Source organism: Gadus chalcogrammus, chromosome 14 (assembly GCF_026213295.1).
Source record: "Gadus chalcogrammus isolate NIFS_2021 chromosome 14, NIFS_Gcha_1.0, whole genome shotgun sequence".
NCBI lineage: Eukaryota > Metazoa > Chordata > Actinopteri > Gadiformes > Gadidae > Gadus > Gadus chalcogrammus.
Window position 1 is genome coordinate 19,531,714 of NC_079425.1, and position 22,541 is coordinate 19,554,254.

Consider the following 22,541-nt stretch of genomic DNA (forward strand, 5'->3'; position numbering starts at 1 on the left):
TCCTAAATAAATAATAAACTTGCTTATCTTAGTTTACTTATGTTGAAAGATGCTGCATCGTTGTGCTTTAGGTTATTCTTTTTATGGCAGGTTATGCGGTCCAGTGGGGAGTCTGACTACGAATCAAAAGGTTGTTGGTTCGATCCCTGGGAAGACGGATTTATATATTTATTTTATAAATGTCACTCTTTGTAACATCGTCGTTGTTCCGTGGTAACAACATGTAGCGGGTCTTTGATTATGCCTCCCCGGACGAACTAATGAGTGCAACAACCTGTAACTACCTTGCAATTATTGGTTATTATCGTAAGGTTTTCCGCACCACCAGATGTCGGGGAATCTTATGTTGTCTTGAGTGACCGGACTCCGGTTTCAGACAAAGAGCCGTGAGAGGAGCTAATCAACACGGATCATGAATATTTCATCACTAATGGCCAAACTTTTTTTATTTTTTCCCCCCAGGCGAAATCCGTTCCGCGTTTCGCACCTCGTCCGACGCTTTCTGGCCTTAATTACGAGGCTTTAGAGCACCAGGTGTAGCATTGCACTCAGACATGTGAGTGGTTTCCAAAACAGTTAGTAGGCCAGGTCAGTCCATCCCAGATCCCCGTCTTAACTGGTCTTCTTCTTGAGCATCCCTTGAGATAAGAAAAGGACGAAACACCTTGGCGTGCTCGATTGGACAATATTCTGAACAAAAGTAGCCCAAAGGAGACTTGTTTCATAACCAAGATGAAGTTGGTCATTTTAAAATGTTCCCCTTTGCGTGAAATTAGTGTTTTCTAACTTGACGGAATAGGAAAAGACGATATCGCTATTTTTTTTATCTGGACATTTTGAGGCGAACGTCGGGAAAATGTGGTCAACGCCTACCATTTGTATTGTGTGCATCCTCTTTGGTAAGTGTCATGTTTATAATTTAAAAAAATAAACGTCTGAAGGAGCCTGGTGATATGTTGTACATATTTTCTTTAGTACTTTTTTAAGTGACACGAGCCAATTAAATTAATTATGTATAAATAATCAACTGTTGTTACAGTAGGACTATGCCTGTTCAATCTAAATCATATAGCCTCATTATCCTCAGTAGATAGACCATACTTCTCAAACATATGTTATCCTTTTTCATTGTATGGCTTAGGCCTATGTGTATTCTCTGCTTAGTGATGTTGCAATTGTACCTTTTATATAAAATATATATATAATAAAGAATTGATAGTCTATCTAATTTCCAAGACTATTGCAGGATTTTATATCTTATAAAATCCTTCCACATTCTATTTTTTTTTTTCTTTTTTAAAGGATAAGTTAACTACATTTTAGAAAACGTAGGGGTCTTAACCTGCCCTGTGCCCTGTTTATCTCTCAACAGGAACAGTCTGCGATGTTAAAGAGTGCTCCCAAATCCCACCGCCGCACAGCGGCGCTGAGTTACAGGAGGAGATCCGGAGCGTTATAGAACAAATTCAATCACTGACCAGAGTAGTAACTGATTATAAAACACTAAAAGGCAGCAGCAACTCAAGGTCAGGGCATATCCAAGGCGATGCTTCGTCCCGATCCGGAGGAGACCCATCCCGGTTGGAGGGTGTCCACTTAAACTCCTATTATAGCGTCTTAGTTAACCTATATTCGGTATACATGCCGTTAATGAGCGAGCGATTCGTCAATAACCTTCCCGAAACACTCGTGTGTATCCTGTCCGGGACACAAGAATGTGGCCTGGAAGCAGAGTTAACGAGGGTGGTCGTTCTAGAACTCGCTAATCCGTTGCTGGCGCTTTTGTCGTTCATGAGGTCGGAGGGATGTACCCCTAAGGACACGGGTGCGGGCAGCTTATTCAGGTCCTACTTGAGGATGGACGAGGTGAGCACGGCGGAACTCACCGCCTTCCAGGAAATGCTTGTATTGGCAATGTCACAGGTACCCCAGTCTGGGAGTCTGATGTCGACTATAAGTCGGCTTTTGGACATGGTTGTGACGTATTTCTCAACGAAGATGGGGACTCTTATCCAAGTCCCCATTGATTACGTGAACATTGGTTTACAGTTTGGAATTACAGTTCCTTCGCTTAATCAAACCGAGCAATGCCAGCAAGGTAAGGAACACCCACAAACATATTTACCCATATGAATACGATTAAAGAGAAGTTAGCATGTTCAATGAAAAATATATGTTTGTTTCTTGCTCTGCAGGGAATCTGAAGCAGCTTATAATGTGGTAAGCAATCTTAACATCAAGTTCAACACTTTTTTTCTCATCTAGTTGTGTATTTAGAGCATATTAAAATCTACCAACACTCTAAACACACAATACGGATAAACACAAGCTGACACACTGTTCTCTCGGCAGGGGAATGAAACACAACGTCAGCTGGTCCTTCGGCCCCTCCATACTGGACATCTTCCTGGGCTCAGAATCCTCTCTGTGCAACGACCCCGGTTCAGAATGCCCCAATCCTGCCGGCCACTACAGCCGCCCTGCCTCCCAAACCGCCACCAATGACGACGATGAAGACTCCATGTTCAGCTGCGACCGCCACAACCTCACTGTCTTCAACGAGACCCTGTGCGCCCACGTCCTTGCCGCTCCGCCGGAGGACCCCCCCACCTCGCTGGGGGTGTTCTGCCGCGCGCTCAGCCAGCTCAGCCCCGCGCAGCTGGAGCACGTCTGGGGTAACACGTGTCACGCCATCCAGGCGCTGATGTCGCCCGTCCTCACCCGGGCGCCCGCTTGTGACACCGGAGGCTACACGCCGCCACCGCCGCCGCCTGTCCTGCCCCTCCCCCCGTCGCAGGCCCGCCGCGCCAGGGCGTCGCCCAACCTCCGAAACCTGGTCTGTGACTATGACTCCTGGTTTCAGGGTGAGGCGGTGGACGCCGGGGTGGTGAGCTTGTGCTCCGATAACGACCGCGCCCTGTTCGTGGAGCAGGTGTGTGACAGCCCGCTGCGCATGATGCAGCTGCTGTCGGACCCCAACAACCACTGGATGTTGGACTTTTGTGGTAACCTGACGTCGAACCCAGGAATGCTGCTGAGCCTCTTCTGTGCCTACGAGGGCTGGATGAACCAGCCGGAGGTGCCCTCTGCCATGGTGGCCTTCTGCTGGAGCATGGACGGCGGCAGGCTGAAGGATCTGGTCTGCAAGGACCTCGGCCTCTTCAACTTCTTGTTCATCAACCCGGACAACGTGGCTCTGATCCCCAACTGCACGCACCTCGCCCTGCAGTCGCCGACGGAAGGGACCCTGGACGAGTTGGTGGCGGACTCCTGCCGCTACTCCGAGTGGCACGATGTCATGCAGATCCCCATGAACGTCATGTCCCTCTGCACCCGCAACGACGCCGCGCGATTCGCCGCCGAGGTGTGCGCCAACGCCACCTTCTTTAGCGCTCTGCTGCAGAACCAGGTGTACGCCAGTTGGCTGGAGGTGTTCTGTGCCAACGTGTCTCAGGTAGTCCCGCAGACCACGCCGCCATCCAGGGTCATCTACTGGTGCGACTACGGGAACTGGGGCGACCGGCATGTGGACCCCTCGGTGGTGGGGCTGTGTTGGCAACACGATAAGGACAACTTCACCACGAAGGTGTGCTGCAACTCCACGCTGTTCGACCAGCTGGCGGCGGAGACCCAGAACAAATGGCTGCTGACGGCGTGCGGGGACAGAGACGTGGCGGAGATGATACCACAGGTCTGTTGTTGTTGTTGAAGGCTCGGCTGGCTGCTTTTGTCCGGGAGGGAGAGCAGGTTTACTGGCGACCGGAGGGTCTGCTGGTTGATTCGCTTTTCTGCATTTTTACAGACAGGAAGGTGAAGATAGTGCTGCTCAATTTTGTAAAAAAATTAGGATCACGATTATTTTGGTCAATATTGAAATCACGATTATTCAGAAGACTATTTTTGAGTTTGAAAGCATGATGCATTAATTCAGCATTTCCCCCACAAAACTTTGTGACGAAAATATATACATAAACGTATCCAGCTGCAATTTCTATAAAACATTGAATGAATAATGATTTTGTGTCAAAATTAGTTTGGAGAAATTTTGACACAAAAATCTAAATGGCAATCAAAATTCGATGAATTGCACAGCCCTAGGTGAATATTGACAGGAAAGAGAATGGATAGACAGGGGGGGTTACAAGTAGTCCTAAATAGCATAGGACCGAAGGATGGAATTAAAGCTGGGTCGCTACAAGGCGTCTTGTTGACTTCATGGTGAACGCTCCAGTAGGTGGAACCACCGAAGGCACCGGCAGTCCTCGCATCGCTCTTGGGCAAGGCTCCTCCTGCATGCCTCATAGGAGCTGCTTGTGGACATTGCATGCCTGGCACTGCTATCGGTGGTGTTTGAATGTGTGTCTGCATGGGTGATGGGAGCCATGGTATTTCAATGTGATTTAACATCGTTATAGCCGCTAGAAACCATATGTTTTAACTATCCCCAACCAACACAGTATACAATGTTGCTGCTTCCAATGTTGTGTTGGTCATACTATAGAATGATTTATTGCTTCTTTAGTGAATAATGCAGAACATAAGGAACTTTAAAAATAATAATCACATGCTAAATCGCAATATCGGTCGAAATGATCGCAATTCTTTTATTTCCCCAAATCATTCAGCCCTAGAATACATTTTTTGTGTTTTGTGTGTTCAGGTTTGCAGATACTCGGAGTGGACCCGGCCCATCATCGTGGACATGACCGATCTGGCGCGCTGTGCTGAGCTGGACCCCTTCAACTTCACCACCAGGGTGTGCGCCGATGGCGTTGTGCTGAAGCACCTCCTGGCCAACCCGGACAACATTTGGCTGCTGCAGCACTGCATTAACGGGTCCCAACCCGGGGAGCCGCTGGGCTTCAACCTCTTCGAGCAGTGCCAGTACGCCAGCTGGGGCCTGTCGCTCCCGGACCAGGACCTCATGGCTCTGTGCTGGAAATACGACCAGGTGAACTTCGCTAGGTCAGTCTGCCTAGACGTCAACCTTCTGGCCTGGCTCGCCCAGGACACTTCCACCATGTGGGTGAGCCAACTGTGCCACAGCTTCAGCCACCACGGTGCAAACGACAGCGGCCCCGGGGAGGAGAGCCAGCCCTGCCTGGCCCGAGAGCTGGTGATGAGGTTTAACTGGTCCTGCTCGGCCGACCTGGCTCCGGTGTGCAGGCCCGGGGCGAGCGTCACAGCCTCGCTGCAGGCGGTGCTGCGCTGCTGGGTGGAGAGCCTGACCCAGCGGATGCAGGGTCTGTCGGTGCTGAACAAGGCGGCCAGCATGAGCGTGGTGATGCTGGTGGCGCTGGAGGAGAGGCAGCTGACGTCGCTGCGCGTCACGGACCATATCCGGCGGAGCGTGCTGAACTCCACCGCCCTCTACCTGGAGAGAGAGACCAACTTCGAGAACAAGAGGGTCCTCCTGCAGTGCTTTGGGGTAGCGCTTGGATTACGCACGCACGCACACACACCGCAATAAGTTCAAATGAAGTGGGTAAACCGTAGAACCTTGCAAACTACTGTGTGTGTCTGTTTGTGTGGATGTTTTGTCTTGTTTTCCTCCACAGAAAGAACTCACCAGCCTGATGGAGTCGCGCACCATACTGGACCCAGAGGTCTTCCTCATCCAGGTGATGTTTAAATCATTGTGTAGTTACTAACAGTGATTGGTATTCTCTGTGAATAAACCATATCGGCTAATCAATTCGAAAGTAAATAAGTAACAATTCCACATGTACATCCAAAGATCAGACTTCCTTACCTCCTTACTGTGTATCAGTATACAGATAGCAGTGTTATTACGACTGAAACTGTAGTTATTATGCATTAACCTGAATGCTAGTTATATTTAGCTATTTGGCACATGCCAAATAACCATAGTCAAATGGACTCAATGTGAATTCAGATACAGGGTAATTCCAGTATTTCATTAATTTCCATCATGGCTGGTCATTCAAGTGTAAGGAACTTATCCTTAACAACCATACAAGGATATAAAAACAGGAGACGGTATTTGTTTAAGGTTTTCAAGGGATAATACAGCAGGAGACTGTTTGTGTAGCATGATATGATTGGATTCCAGCAGCAGCAGGTATGTATTGATCTCTCCTTACTGATCTGATCAGGAGTATTTCCGGATCCCTCTGGAGAGTCTGCGTGCTGTGCTGAGTGGGGTGGACAACACCACGGCCCGGGAGATCCTCGAGCACTACAGTCGGCATAAGAACTCACTGCAGGTAAACAGACACTAAAATGACCTAAAGCAGACACCTTTATATGAAGGGACTTTAAGAGTGAGTACAGGTGTAGGTCATTGAGGAGAAGGGAGGGGGAGAAGGGAGGGGTTTAACCTCGGTGAACACATAACGTTTCTCTTGTGAAAACATCACGTTTATTTTGTGAATACATTAAGTGACTAGTGAAAACATGATGTATCTCTGGTGAAGACTACATTGCGTTGTTTCTGTCTTATATATGATGTTTCTCTGGTTTGTCTGCAGAGTATAATATTTTTCCATGGTTAATACCAGATTTTTATCTGGTAAATACGTTATGTTCCCCTTTTGAATACATGGCGTGTCTTTTGTGAGTACATGAGATTTCTATGATAAATACATGTTTCTCTGGTTTGTCGGGTGAATACATTATGTTTCTCTAGTGAATTCATTATGTTTATCTAGTGAATCAATTATGTGTCTGGTGAATGCATAATGTTTCTATAGTGAATACATGATGTGTTTCGGGTGAAAACATGATGTTTCTCTGGTAAATGCATGATGTTTCCGTGTGAAAACATGATGTGTTTCTGGTGAATAAATTTAGTTTAATCTCGTTAATACATGATGTGCTTCTGGTGAATACATTATGTTCATTTGGAGAATACATGATGGGTCTGGTGAATGTAAGTTGTTTCTCTTGTGAATTTAAGATTTTTCTCTAATGAATAAATGGTGTATCAGGTGAAGGCATGCTTTTATATTGTGAATACATGCTTTGTCTCAGGTGAATGCATGATTCTTTGGAGAATACATGTTTCTCTGGTTAGTCTCAGGTGAAAATTGTATGACCTCCTGGTGAATACATGAGGTGTCTGGTTATTCCAATCATTTTCCCTGCTGAATACATCTTTTTTTCTCTGTCAAATACAATACCGTACTCTGGTGAATTTAGATTTTTCTCTAGTGAACACGTGATGTGTTTAATGAATACATGACATTTCTCTGGTGAATTCATGATTGTTCTCAAGTGAACACATGATATCATGCGTCTCTGGCGAACACATGTCCACGGTGAATACATGATGTCTTTCAGGTTAAAACATGCTGTTTCTCAGTTGAATACATTATGTTCCTCTAGTGAATGCTGACCTCTTGTCTGTGTGTGTTTTCCAGCTGACGGATGTCTATTTATCGGCCATGGTGTCTGTGTTCATCCCCGTCCACCTGTGGAAGGACAGCAGGCTGTTCACAGAGCTGGCTCCTCTTCTACCCTGGGCCTCCCTGGCCGACATCAATGCTCTACCCCCACTGCAGTCCAACGCCTTTGTGTGAGTGGTGGCCATCTTATGATTCGGTTAGCTTAGTGACTGATGGAACAAGTTTCATACTTACCAAGTATTCAGTGGTTTAATGGCTGATGGCCGAGTGACTTCAGTTGCAGAATACTTAGAAATAATTGCATTAAAGCATGAATGAAATAATTGTTTTATTCTACTTAAAGTAAATGTGAACCCCTTGTTTCCGCTCGAAGTTGAATACTGAGATTTAAATAAATTAGTTTTTGGGTTCTAGGAAGGAGGGGGGACATCTTATCGCCATGGTTACGACCCATTTGTGCTACTTTTTCATACCGTCGTTTATGAGCTTGATAATGAGAGATGTTGTTATTATGCGTCACACACAGTTAGCCTGGCTCCGCCTGCCTAAGTACTTCCGCTCAATTTTCATATCCCTTCAGTACTACGTCTGGGTTTGCGGTATATTCCTGGGTTTTCTCCGTCCAAATTTTGTGCGTCCAATCAGCGAACAGAGGGAGTGGCTGAGAACAATGACGTTAAAGTCAGCTCTCGTTGACGGACATCTTCACGCACAGTGTTTGGTTTGTTTACAGCCTGCGCGCAACGTTATTCCCAGCCAAACGTAGAATGCTACCTTCATTCGGAGTACAGCAGAGCGTTCACAAACTGGTTGGTGAAGACTGGCAAAAGATTTTACTGTTTTTTTTTTTATAAATTACAATAATATTAAATTTTTTGGAACAGTGACTTAATGGCATAGATTACTATGTTGACTATATATACCCATGGGCTACGTTTAAAAAAAGAACGTACAAAATAGTTTCATCCCGGACATTCCACAACACCGTTGCATCATCAGAAACCAAACCAGTAGACACTCTCATTGCCCTCAACAGGAAGTCTAGAATGAACAAAAACAAAATGGAGACGGCACACCGTCTGCACAGATTAAAATACTTCCCTGATTTTAAGTGTTTTTTGTTCATGTACGACATGCTAAATGGGACACTTACTTTTTATAATCTTTGTATCTCCGGCAGCACAGGATCAGAATCATTTATTAACGTGGTTTACAGACACCTTATCTGACTCCATGTAAACACACAACACACCCCAGGTGTCAGGATCCAAGCTGAAGCTGTGTGTCGCGAGGTGTTGGTAGCCATGAATTATAGATTACTAGCTAAGGAAACAGGTGACCGGATTTAAATCCAAATAATCCTGCCCGGTTCTTTGTGTCGGGTGTTTATGTGCTGTTGGTTGATTGTACCGCTGCAGTTACAACAAACATTTGCACTTATTGAGGAGAAACAGAGACTGCTGACATGACTGTTAAGCATCTAAAGTATGCACACACACATGCGCCATATAAGCAAACTCACACTCATCTCACACTCACCCTCACCCGCACAGACACTGGCATACATGTAGACAACCACACATACACACAAAAACAATACCAAACACACACACATAGAGATTCAGTGACCGATACCCCTTCTCCCTATCCAGTCGGACACAGACCCAGGCATAGGCATACATACAAACGATCACACATACACACACACAAACACAAAATCAAACACAAAGACGCACGCACACACAGATTCAGTGACCGATACCCCTTCTCCCTATCCAGCCGGGGTGCGATCAACGACAACCTGGCACTCATGCGCCTGGCCCTGCGCCAGGCGTTTGGCCAGTGGTTCAGCCGGGCCATGGCGCCGCTCAACATGACCAGTGGCGCACGCTCTCTCATCAGGGACACCGGGAACCTGATCGTCTACCTGCCCTTCCAAAGCTTCCAACACCTCTCCCCTGCTCAGGTAACAGTGGCAGTGTCCAGCTCCTGACACCTCAGGAGCTGTGGAGGGGGGGGGGGGAGAAACCTGAGCACTGGCGCCTTGGTCAGATCCATCGGTGACTGGCCGCCGGCGCCAGAGCTGGCCGTCAGGTAGGCTTTCAGCGGGAGTGCTTGACGAGGATGATGATGATGAGGATGATGATAGCTTCTCTGTGCACCTCAACACTATTTGCCTGGCGTCGACGCGGATGATGTTTAATAAGTAAAGATTTGAATGGTTTAATTTATAATGAGCCTGGGACAGAAATTAGTCGGCTGTGAATACAGGTCAATACTGAAGACGGTTTCGTGGCAAATAGATTATATAACTGCGTGTGTCATGGATCAAAAGGGTTGTACTGATTCTGTATGGCAGGATGACACCTGATAAAGTTCCAACACCAAGCATTGCATTTAAAATGTAAACCAGATTTAATTTTATCCAAGGCAACCAACAGTGAGGCTGGCAATAATCAAAGCATATAGCCAAAATTGGACTGGCTACATTTTTTGGGGGGGGATTTGTCTGCATAAAAGTTGGATTTAGTCAACTGTGTTTTCTACAGTTTTACAGAATTTATTTTATCAGCTGTTTTTATGTCCAAGTTTTGCACTTGCCCTTTCAACGCAGTCGGCATTCAAAGTGGAGATAAAGTTAATACATTTAGGTGAACAGTGAAGAAGACGGAAACCCAGCCGTCAACTTACCTCCTGTGTAGAGAATAGGCCCACAGAGACACTGGGTCCGTGGGCATTTGTTTGAGTTCTTCTGACTGCATGTGTGTCCCTCAGCTGCTGGACGGGCTGGAGGTGCTGCGGAGAAACACGCTCAGCACCCTGCAGCAGAACTTCATAGCTCAGAGCATCATCGGTGCCTACAAGAACCTCTCCATACAGGACTTCAACAGGTAGTGCGCCCATGCATGCACGTACAAAAATTAATACATGTACAATACATTTACTTGGACACACGCACGCACAGAAAATAAATAAATGTGTGTGTTCAGGCTGGGGAACCTGACCTGCCTGGTAGAGCCTTCAGAGCTGCTGCTCTACAGGAACTCTGAGGTTTTCCCCGTCATCCAGAGACTCATCTCCAACTGCGCCCAATACAGGCTGAATTTGCCCAGTGACATGGTGAGAGAGAGAGAGAGAGAGAGAGAGAGAGAGAGAGAGAGAGAGAGAGAGAGAGAGAGAGAGAGAGAGAGAGAGAGAGAGAGAGAGAGAGAGAGAGAGAGAGAGAGAGAGAGAGAGAGAGAGAGAGAGAGAGAGAGAGAGAGAGAGAGAGAGAGAGAGAGAGAGAGCAGGGAAGAGGACATCTTCTCCAGCAGAGGAGAGAGAGAGAGAATTGTCATTGTATATTCTGCTTTCACAGATCGTTTTCATCCTGAATCAAACCAATTTGAGGTCCCCGTTCTCACTTCCACCCGACACACTTTTTGAGCTGGTCCCGTTCCTGCCCTGGCTAGGTGTGGACTTCTTGCAGGAGCTTAGCCAATCACAGCTGCTGCCTCACTTCTCTGAATTGGCCACTGTGTCATTCACCCCTACACAGGTATGATATTCCCAAGCTATTGTTCACACTGAAGTCAAATGCTCAGTTAGCAATATTCGGCGAGTAAGGTTTTGGCAAGAAACTTTCTGCAAGCAATGGATACGACAGCAAGGTTTGTCTACCAATATTATGGCTAGTAAGGTTTGACTAGCAAAATTTTGCCAGGAACTTTGGCTACCAACGTTAGTATCGTTAGTGCTTGTAAGGTTCTACAGAAAAATTACCAGTATTTAGCTAGTAAGGCTTCATTCTGCAAGGTTAGGCTGGCACGGTATGGCCATTAAAAACATTCCTTAGCCTTATTTCAAATACAATCAGAAGCTCCCCTTCCTACATGGTAACTGATCCTATTCAGACAGTCTACCTATATGGCAGCTTGAGTATGAGGCAGATGGTGTTCTGCATGATTGGCTTCATTCTTAAACCTTCGAGGAAGGGATGGGGGTAATGATAGCTGAACAGCTGACAAGCACCCAGTCTCAACTCTGAGGTCTGATGTTATCTGAGTCAGGGTAGGAAGGGGGCAAGACTTTCACCCTGTCGTTAACGTGATAATAAGCTTTATTCTGCTCCAACACCCCAACTGTGGTCTGGCCTCAGAGTAGCAGCGTATACAAATCCAACAGGATCAAGAAAATGTTGTGAACCACTTACACCCTTTCAGCAGCCACTTCCCGCCTCATTCAACCCATTTATTTTTATCCTGTTTTATTTATAATTACTTCTTTTTTCTTTTTTTTTATCAGGCTCGTGTAATCCTGGACAAGATGTCTTCAAGCTATACTGTGAGCGATGTTTTGTTTATTTCAAATTTATAGCAAAACAACACTTGGCTTGCATAGTATATCCAGAGAACAGCTACTGAAACATGTGACCTCATGCACTGTTTTGAAGTAATACTGCCCACTAATACTACTTTTCATGTTTACCAAGCTACTACCTCCCTGGTGATGGTGGACAATATTGGATGGCCAATGCCCTGCAGCACAGGGCATTCTTCCCATTCCAAAGTCCATGGCGTTTGTCATGCAATACTGAATTTGGGCACTCGGTGTAACAGACTTAAACAACAATATTTTTGTGGCAACCTTAGATGATAGTTATATATTGCCAAATGATTATTCTTTCATTGAAATAAAATACAATTTAATAGTTGAATCACAGAAATCAAAACCGCGCCCCATTAATGTTCAGTCCTTACCACAAAGGGTTTCTGCCCGTGCTTCTTTGCTGTATGTCTTCCCCTCTCTTCCCCATACCTCCCTGTCTAACTCTCTCCTTACTAAAAGCATAAAACCTGTAAAAATAAATCTTAAAAAAATGAAATCAAGGGGGTGAACAATAAAAAACAGAAACAAACAAAAACAATTCAATGTTTGAATTTCAAACTGAATTAGCCAACGTTAACGTTAATGTTATTTGCCAACGTTGGATGACCTAGCCAGCTTGAACAGAATTAGCCAACATTAACAGAATCAGACAACTTTAACTGAATGATTCAACATTAAGGGAATTCTACAACTTTAACTGAATGATTCAAAATAAGGGAATTGTACAACTTTAACTGAATGATTCAACATTAAGGGAATTCTACAACTTTAACTGAATGATTCAACATTAAGGGAATTGTACAACTTAAACTGAATGATTCAACATCAAGGGAATTGTACAACTTTAACTGAATGAGCCAACTTTCTAACGGGCCACTCTGTTGGTCCTGTGGTCCAGACGGCCCCGGCGGGTCTTCAGGCGCTGGGCACGCTGGTGGTGGGGCTGAAGGTGGAGACGGTGCGGGCCCTCCCAGCCGACACGCTGCTCTCCTCCCTGCCTGGCATGGCCCAGAACAAGGCAGAGCTCAGACCACCCCTGGCCAACGCCATCTCAACCAAACTCTGGGTAACACACACCCACGCACGCACGCACGCACGCACGCACGCACGCACGCACGCACGCACGCACGCACGCACGCACGCACGCACGCACGCACGCACGCACACACACACACACACACACACACACACACACACACACACACACACACACACACACACACACACACACACACACACACACACACACACACACGTAAACCATTGATTGGGTTGTAGGTAAGATGTCAGAGTTGGAAGAGAGAGCAGAAGAAAGCAAGATTTTGAACATAAACTATACCAATAAACGATGCAGGTGAAGTGAGCCCGCTGCGATGTTCTTATAGCGCATTCCAGTCACTAATAGATGAGGAATAACTATGCCATGTCTAACAAATGAAACTCAAATGATACCTCTTAAATCGTACCTATAGCTCTTTTAGGTACCTATTGTTATATGTGAAGACATTGTTGTATGTGAAAACATGAGGTTGTTTCTTGTTTCCTCAGGGCTATCCTGATGTGGTGAACCGGCTGCTGAATGTTGCCCCTCTCCTGTCCATCACTCCTCTGCTCAGCGTGCTTCCCCACACAACTCTACTCATAGCAAACAGCACATACACCACCACACAGCCCTGGAACACACAGCAGGTACGCTACCCATACACCACCACACAGCCCTGGAACACACAGCAGGTACGCTACCCATACACCACCACACAGCCCTGGAACACACAGCAGGTACGCTACCCATGCTGCCACTAACACAGCTACTAGTTCTGGTCTCCAGAACACCACTACACTCTGCTAGTTAGGGTCCTCATAACACCACTACACTCTGCTAGTTAGGGTCCTCATAACACCACTACACTCTGCTAGTTAGGGTCCTCATAACACCACTACACTCTGCTAGTTAGGGTCCTCATAACACCGCTATACACAGCTAGTTATAGTCCCCATAATACCACTACACACAGCTAGTTATAGTCCCCATATAACCGCTATACACAGCTAGTTATAGTCCTCATAATACCACTACACACAGCTAGTTATAGTCCTCATAATACCACTACACACAGCTAGTTATAGTCCCCATAACACCACAACACACTACTAGTTGTATTCCCCATAACACCACTACACACTACTAGTTGTATTCCCCATAACACCACTAACTACTAGTTGTATTCCCCATAACACCACTACACACTACTAGTTGTATTCCCCATAATACCACTGCACACTACTAGTTGTATTCCCCATAACACCACTGCACACTACTAGTTGTATTCCCCATAACACCACTGCACACTACTAGTTGTATTCCCCATAACACCACTACAACCAGCTAATAGACCTCAAGACCCCATACTGCCATTAAACATTGGCAGTCGAACACAAGATGAAATAACTCCTTTTCATTCATCAGCCAGAAACACAATTATTTTCTTCTTCTTTCTATGCAGGCCAAGGCATTATTCAGAAAAGTGATGGAATCCCAGCCAAACCTCACCAAAGAACGCTTCCTGTACGTTTAACCTCAAATCTGCCTGAGCTGTGGTCGTCAGCATTATCATGTGATTTGATCCAAAGCTTATGAATGAATATCGTCAATTTTAGGATATAAAGTGCTCTGCACTTCATAACCTAACATTGTGCAGTTGTACTTTTATTAATGGTAAGGCTGTGCTATTTGCTTTACGAAGTTGAATGAGTTTTGCATAAAGACGATGGGGCACCCTGACCGCTCCTTCCTGTTGTGAACCCAGGAGCATTGGGACGGTGGGTCAAGGTGTGAGCTGCCCGGTGCTCCAGAGACTCATCGCGGGGTCATCCATTTCCCTGCTGAGAGATATCCTTCACTTCCTGCAAGAGCAGCCCACTCTCCTTCACACGTCACTGGTGAGTTCAGTGTTTACCTCACAGAAGCATTACGGATATAGAGCTCTGCTTAGATTTATGTAAAAACAAACATTGCTTTTCAACAAAGCACGGCTTTCGAAGACAAGATGACAGAGAAATGTATTTGCTATTTAGCGGGTTTTTCAACACTGTGACTAAATGAAAGTAGGAATGCATTACATTTTAAATTTACAATTAAAATTCCTGAAAACTCAATAGACCTACAGATATTATACTATCTAGTTATATCTAATATCCTCTGAGAACAAGAAAACAAGACTGTTGCGTCCTTCTTTGAGCAACTCAATTACTATCCCTGTTCCCAGTGATGCGCTGTTGCAAACATTTTTAAACAGCATCCACTGCCAGATGACTGAACCTTTTTTTCCCTCTACAGAAAAACTGTCTGATAAATGAGCTGTACCGTTTTGAGTTCTTCTCTGAGCTTCTAGTGGACATGGGAGCAGAAATTGCTTTGGCCCTGCCGTAAGTCTGACCAGTCGTCAGAAATTGCCTTCTGCAGCATCTACTCTGTTGCAGTGAAATGGTCTGACCAATGACAGAATTCTTTTGAACATGATATCCACCCACAATAGTGGGTGGATATCATGCAAAAGACGAAATGTGTGTCATATAGCATTATTAATACACACACATAATCACCTATATCTTCACAAACCAAATTGAAATTTTTCGTCGTAACAAAATTGAAATTCCGAGGATTCTTAGAAGATGTTAAGCGATCTACATCTGATTGTTTCATCATGGATGAAGATGGAATAAATATGAATTGATTATCAATTCATATCTATTATAATTGTATACTCTTGTTCAGAGTTTATCTATTCTCTCTCTGCTCATCCAATGTGTCCGTCCATCTGTCTTCTTGCGATCAACAGGGTGAGCACAGTCAGGATGTTCCCTGCAGACATGATGGACATTCTGAGGACCATGATTATCCAGGACCCCAGGTCCTTCCTCCAGCTGCCCAGGGTCAAGCAGGAGCTGCTGGTTGACAAGCTGACCCAGAGACTGGTGAAGCTTGGTTCTTTTTGTTTTTTGTGAGACACTTTGGAAATAGGATAGATATATTATGACGCAAAATGTAAGTGCTCTGAAAGCTTGTTGTGGTTTTCCCCATGGAAATAGTTCTGGTCTATGAGAAAGGAATTAAAAATTGAGCGCGCTGAAGTTCTGAATTGTTCTGAATTATCCGGATGTTGTACCACTGAAGTACCAAAGCTCTCTCTCTCTCTCTCTCTCGCAGGGCATGTACACGGGGGAGTACACAGAGAAGGAGTTCCACTCTCTGGGTGTCATGGCCACGTTTGTGGTGGACGAGGTGTTTGTGCAGCTGAGGCGCAGCGTCTTCCTGAACAACCTGGAGCTTCTGCAGGGATTCTGCTACAGCGCCACCAAGAGGTTGCAGGTGGCAGCCATGTTGCAGGAGCCAGCGGTCTTCGGGTACATGGGTGGTCTTACGTTTAGTCTATGAACAGTTTAAGACCTACTTCAGAGGGTTCATTTAGAGAATAAAAGACCATGAATATATTTGTCAGCCATACCGTTGGGTTGCACGATAGTTTCATAATGGGTTGTAGTGTGTTTGACTCAAAGCCGAAAAGGTTCCGAGTTCAATCCCCAATGTGCATTGCATTGAGCAAGATGCCCGGGCCCTACATGGTCCTTGATGTCTTGAAAATATTCGCTGATTCACAAATAAAGTTAAAATAGGATTGACTTAATTGTTATTTTGTTAATCAGCACATTTGTGGAAGGAATTGTGTCTTATCTACTGTGTAAGAAAACTAGGAGTGTCCCTAATGTGTTCATGTCTCCAACAGCCCAGTTGGAACCTGGACCGCGGTCAACATTAGCCTGGCGGGGCGATTTCTCTTCTTCCTGTCCAAAGACACGCTGCAGAAGATTTCCCCGGTGAGTTTGCGCCGTTATCAGGAGCATCGTCTCTCTTTCTCATCGTCTCTGAAAATGTCTAGTCACTTCAGAAAATGTTTAGCCACCATTGGAAATGTCAGTTGGAAATGTCTAACGTTCTGTATGGCTTTTCAGTTGCCTATACAAATGTATTTCTTTCCTCCATAAAATGCCCAATCAGTTCTGCAAAGATCTGGTCTCTTCTGGAAGTGTCCATAGTCTCCTCTATGAAGTCACTTGGGGACAGCCGCGGTCTGCCTTGATGGGAAGGATATTTTCGGACTTGACTGTTCTCTGAGAGTAGGTGTTTGTGGTTGTCGGGAATGGACTGTAGGATGCTGGGATTGCTATCTGACACCAGGTCAGGACGGACTGTAAACCACCCTGCTGGGTGTCACGTCTCCAGTTAGCCGTTTGGCTCAAATACCCTGTTCCTGTTGGCCCGCTAACCTCCCGTGTGTGTGTGTGTGTGTGTGTGTGTGTGTGTGTGTGTGTGTGTGTGTGTGTGTGTGTGTGTGTGTGTGTGTGTGTGTGTGTGTGTGTGTGTGTGTGTGTGTGTGTGTGTGTGTGTGTGTGTGTGTGTGTGTCTGCATGCAGCGTGGCTTTATTTGTGTGATTCTATTTATTGGTTTGCGTATGTATGCTTGTGTTTGTGTCTGTTTGTATGAATGTATTGTTGTATATGTGTCAGTGCATTTCTGTTTGTATTATTTTGTATGTTTGTGTATTTGAGTGTGCGTATTCCTGTGGTTTTCTATGTATGTGTGTGTGTGTCTTTGGGAACTCATGTATATGCATGTGTGTGTCGCTCCAGTCCCTGCTGAGCCTGAGCCACGTGGAGAGGTTGTTCCTTGAGCAGTCCCAGTGGGAGGCCAGCGAGGTGGGGCTCCACTGTGTGAAGAACACCCCCCAGCTTGAGAGGCAGGCCTGGTTCAGCAAGGAGGAGTTTGTCCTCCAGTACTTCCTCGGGTTCCTTCGGGGAGCAATAAACACTGTCCAGTGTAAGTATTTTGAAAGATGATTTCTAATCTGTCATTCAATTCTTATTTCTTTTTTACGTAGTGTGTTTGGAGAACCCAGCCAGGGTTAGCTAGGTTTTGGAAAGTATTTATCCATAAATAATCCATATTAAAGCAAAATGTACAATGCTTAAAACAATACTAACATTTTATGAAATTAATGGAATATAGAAAGAACATGGAAAATGATCAGTATGGAAAATGAAACATGTATAATAACAAGGGAAACGATACCAATAATGAAAAGGAAAAAATACAGACAATTCTACCGTCGCCATCTTTGTCGTCATCTTCATCATCACAATCCTTTTTGTCCCTGCCCAGCTACCGTGGTGACGCCCGGCTGTGAGATTCTACACAGCCTGGCTCCGTCTCTGTGGCCCCCCAACAGCCTGACATCCATGACCGACGAGGACTTCTCCAACTGCCTGGAGCTCATTGGACAGGACCCCTTCCTCCAGCAATATCAACGTTCTCCACTGCTGCAGAGGGCCAAGCAGGTGAGGTTCTGCTGGCCATCCAACCAGGGCAGTTTAACCCTAGCCCTAACCCTGGTAAACCAAGTGCTGCCGACTGACTGGGATGTGTGTGTGTGTGTGTGTGTGTGTGTGTGTGTGTGTGTGTGTGTGTGTGCGTGTGCGTGCGTGCGTGCGTGTGTGTGAAGGTGCACGGCCCTGTGTCCTCCCTGCCCTCCATAGTGGTCCCCCAGCTGGGAGGTCTGGCCGTTGCCCTCTCCAGGGCGGAGCTGGCCTCTCTTCGCCTCTCAGAGATCAGCAGCATCTCAGCCATGGGCGCCGTCAGCACTTGGGAACGCACACAGGTAGCACCCCGAGGCTTAAAGAAAGATTCAAAGAAAGAGGTATTGCCGTTTGTTCGACCAGTCAATAGCGGCGGCTGTACTAGCAAACTCTCATATTTTGAGAGTTTGCTAGTACAAGCTACCTATTGCATATTTTATGTTGGAGAACAGGCTGGTTGGTCCAAACCATCTACTGAGTCATTTGTAAAAACTGGTCATTAGTAATACTGATGATTGTCATTATGTATTCATTCATATGTGGTTATGTATTTGATAATCACGTAATCCCATCTATTTAGAATGTGACTTTGAGTCAAGGCTGATCTCTCTCACTCTTGTTTTCCCATGCTAGCTGCCTGTGCTTTTCCAAAATGTGGTGAAAGACATCCTACTGAGTCCTAACCAGCTGGATTCCAGCACTCTGGTAGCGATGGGCCACATTGTTTGTGGAGCAAATGCCGCTGAAATACAAACTTTCAATGCCACAGAGTTCAGGTGAGCATTCTCATTGTCTTTCTAAAACATGCTCTTCATAAGCCAAATCCAATGTCCAATGTCTTTTGATTTGAGAGACTAAGGCCCAATCCCATTTCTACCCATTACCCCTTCCCCTCCCCCTTGTTTTGAAGGGGTGAGGGGAAGGGGTAAGGGGAAGGAAAAGGGGGAAGGGGTAGAAATGGGATTGGGCCTTAGACCACGCCCTGTTTACTGTCCCCCATGGGACATTATTTTGGAAACAATAGATACCGTAGTCAACAGAGAGCGATAAATCATTTTTGATCTAAATATGAATTTGCCAGATAAGACAGATACAGTTTGTCAAAACAGTTAAATGTAGTTCTGTATGAAACCGCTCAGTGGACAACATCTCTCGTCCCGCAAAATACACATAATCAACGCCGACATGTGATGCGGTCAATCCAGCGACTACTGGTTTTACGTTTTAAGCCCTCGAATGTTGCTGCACGTGAACGACTTCATACCTTTCTAACCTTTTAAACTCGTGCATGTTGCAGAAAATTGTGCAACAACAACCTCTGGGTCACAATTAACGACGGGAAACAGAATATGGTGAAACTGGGAAGCGAAAAGACTTGCAAGACCCGTTGCTCATGTGACTTAGGAAACACAGAGGCATTGCGTTATTGATTGCTCCGGTGGCTCTAGGTAGCTTGTGAAGAGCGAAGGTTTTTGGTGTGTAAAGTTTACGAAAAACTGAAATTCTTGACTTTTGAAATGTTAATTTTATAAGTTTATTCACAAACATATTTGTAATACATGGCACAAGGATGTACAACAGGATCAAAAAAAAAATCCCATGGGGGGCCACAAGAAGGAGGAGCTTCTCTATAGCATTTGTGAATGCGGCTGGCGATGTCAGGCTAGAACATTTTATCTTTCCTGACCTATTGATCTTCTTTTTTTCCTTGTATGCTGTGCTTCCGTGACCCCCCCTCCCCCTGCTGGCTACAGTAAGGCTGTGCTGTGGTTGGGCCAGTTGAGGCTCGCCTGCTCTGAGGAGCAGTTTGGTGCGATGGTTACGCTTCTGAGTAATAGACTTGCCTTCGGCATCACCAGTTCCTGGGGGCAAGAAGTGTTCATAGAGATAGGCGTTGTGGCAGGTAGGTTCATCAAAGCTCTGACGGAAGCTCTGACAGAAGCTCTGACAGAAGTGTGACCAATATCAGAATCCAATGCGCTGCTTTTAAACATTTATGACCAATTACACTTTCTGTGTGAAATAATCTTAATAGCCTTGATTGAGACACAGTTTACAAATTACATTTTAGAAAGAACTTAATGGTTTATAATGTCAGTGTTATTAATGGCACTGGTGGACCTAATGTTTCAAGTTATTTGTCATATTTGCCATGAATTGCTTGAATTTCAGGCCAATGTATTCTGATTTATTCTAGCTAGCTAATTAACTCCATGTATTCGAGTAGAATGTGACATATTTAAACCAATCTGTATCTAGAGCATATGGGGCACTCCGTTGGCCATTTTTTGGTCCATGAACTATTCCTTATAACACATCTATCTTATCTGTGTTGGTAGTTGGACTTCCTGATATGTCCATGTCGGCGCTCGTGAAGGAGCAGCTCGAAGGCATCACACCCCAGGCTATTTCACTCATTCCCCCAGATAAGTTTGCTGTAAGTCTTCCATTATCAGGCGATCCCAGGAGGGACTTTTGTAAAGTAAAATAAGATATTAGGGCTCATTACTATGTTGAACTGTAAGATAATTAGCATTTCTCTATTTATATCAACACAGTATTCCCATTTTCTGTGTTCAAACTTCCTAATGATCAGATGGAAACATACATGGCATGGTCCCCTGTTACCCACATAAAAAACCCTGTCCTCAATATCTAAGAACTTGTGCAACGTCTCATATTGTATCCTATTGCGATTGTTCTCTCAGTTTTCCCGGTTTGTGGCGCCCCCTGCAGGTGGTGTTCAGCCCTCCCAAGATCGGTCATTTCACCTACGAGCAGGCAGTTGCGGTGACGACGAGGCAGCGTGAGGCGCTGTCTGACGCTCAACTGAATGCCCTGGCCATAGTCCTTACGCCCTGGGATGACCGGCTTCCGAACCCCCGACGTAATGCAATATCTGCCTGTTCGAATATAACAGTCAAAATAAGAGTCAATCTTTACTTTTAAATTAGCCTTTAAAGCCATAAGATGCATTTCTGAGTGAAACAAGACATTGAGGTGGGACTGAAGGTTTGGAAGAATCATTAAGGGATGAGGTGATATGTACTGATTCTTTCAGGATTTTATTTGCAGTAGTCAGAGTGTACTTTGAGGACGAACACTACATTGTTGATATTATTAGTGGGTAACATTGGACAACATTAAAATAACTGGAAATTTGAAGTTGTCAACCAAACACAGCCCCTTGAGTGTTGCAACTGTTGTCTGTGTTTCACTCAAAATGCAGGCCGTTAGAGGGATGGGATCTCATAATCAGCGGGATATCGATAGTGACAATCTTTCCCTGGCAGTGCTGAATTGAAAGGAAATGCCAATCTTGACCTTTTCCATTTATTTGTAGCACTGCTTAAATGTTCCACTTGACTTATGCCTTTGCCCAAGGGTATTCACACCAATTTTCCACTTAATTATTGTGTAAAATATACTCTTGATATGAGAGGATCAGCATATCAGTTTATAACCTACATTTCCTGTTTGAGATTAATAAAGTATGATACTATTTCTTATATCTGTATTGTGGTTTTAGGCCAATGACATAATCATTATGAAGGCCTACTGACACATAACCTTTTTACCAGAACAAATTAGCACATTTAGTTGTCTTGCTCTAGTTTGGATGGAATCAATGCAGTAATCTACTGTGTGTGTGTGTGTTTGCGTGTGTGTGTGATTGTTCAAGTTCATGTGTTTATCTCTTCATGTGTGTGTTAATGTTTGTGTGTCCTTCCACAGAGGAAGGGTCATTTGGGGGGACAGTCAGTCCCACTCATCTGTGTCTCCTGCTGGGACTGCTGATCTGGCTGCTCTTCTCTGCCCCCCCCGACCTTGATCGCCCTGCACCCAGGGCTACCGTTCTCACCTTACCACCGGTCCCACCCTACCTACCAATACCCGACCCAAACAGCACTTCACACTTTCAGTATTCTAATGCATAAGTGGGCTAATTATTTTGTCTTTTGTCTTTAACGTTATTATTTGGCTGTAAATAATGTCATCACCTTTGGTTCTTGGAAAGGCGCTACTAATATATTAAGATATTATTGATGAACTTAATTTATGTTTCTTTTTCTTTTAACAACTGCAGCAGAGAGATAAACAGAGATAAAGGGTGGTCTTAATAATAAGCACCGCGTGTTTCGATTGATGCATGTACCAACAGCATCTGAGATATTGCCGGTCTTGTTCATGTTGCTTGTCCTTCTCAGGGCCGCAAAGCCACGCACCTGGTTGGAAATAATACAATTAATAATATTTTCAAAACCATATGATAGTTTGGGTTGTAAATCTAGTTTTCTATTATCGCAAAATGTTTTCTATTTATTGAAAGTTGTTTGGTTTGTCTATAATAATATCCTTATATATCAGTATTATATATTATGTGACTCGATCTA

The 22,541-nt window shown here is 45.0% G+C and overlaps 1 protein-coding gene across 1 annotated transcript; it reads left to right on the forward strand.

Annotated features, from left to right (window-relative positions):
• The first annotated feature begins 146 nt into the window (after positions 1 to 146).
• strc1 (stereocilin 1) lies at positions 147 to 22,085 on the forward strand. Its single transcript, XM_056608117.1, has 28 exons — positions 147 to 899; positions 1,373 to 2,098; positions 2,196 to 2,220; positions 2,353 to 3,691; positions 4,661 to 5,428; positions 5,559 to 5,621; positions 6,117 to 6,227; positions 7,383 to 7,537; positions 9,147 to 9,333; positions 10,143 to 10,258; positions 10,358 to 10,487; positions 10,795 to 10,905; positions 12,634 to 12,801; positions 13,284 to 13,424; positions 14,240 to 14,301; positions 14,543 to 14,675; positions 15,073 to 15,161; positions 15,575 to 15,710; positions 15,943 to 16,139; positions 16,520 to 16,610; positions 17,425 to 17,611; positions 17,954 to 18,129; positions 18,294 to 18,449; positions 18,781 to 18,923; positions 19,902 to 20,050; positions 20,487 to 20,584; positions 20,884 to 21,034; positions 21,883 to 22,085. The coding sequence occupies exons 1-28, from the start codon at positions 857 to 859 to the stop codon at positions 22,083 to 22,085; spliced, it is 6,054 nt and encodes a 2,017-aa protein (XP_056464092.1). The 5' UTR covers positions 147 to 856.
• Positions 22,086 to 22,541: the final 456 nt, after the last annotated feature.

Coding starts and splice junctions, on each gene's coding strand:
- strc1 (XM_056608117.1), top strand. CDS start 857: ATGTGGTCAACGCCTACCATTTGTATTGTGTGCATCCTCTTTG. Junction 5,622..6,116: donor CAGAGGTCTTCCTCATCCAG/GTGATGTTTAAA, acceptor TGATCTGATCAG/GAGTATTTCCGGATCCCTCT. Junction 14,676..15,072: donor CTCTCCTTCACACGTCACTG/GTGAGTTCAGTG, acceptor TTCCCTCTACAG/AAAAACTGTCTGATAAATGA.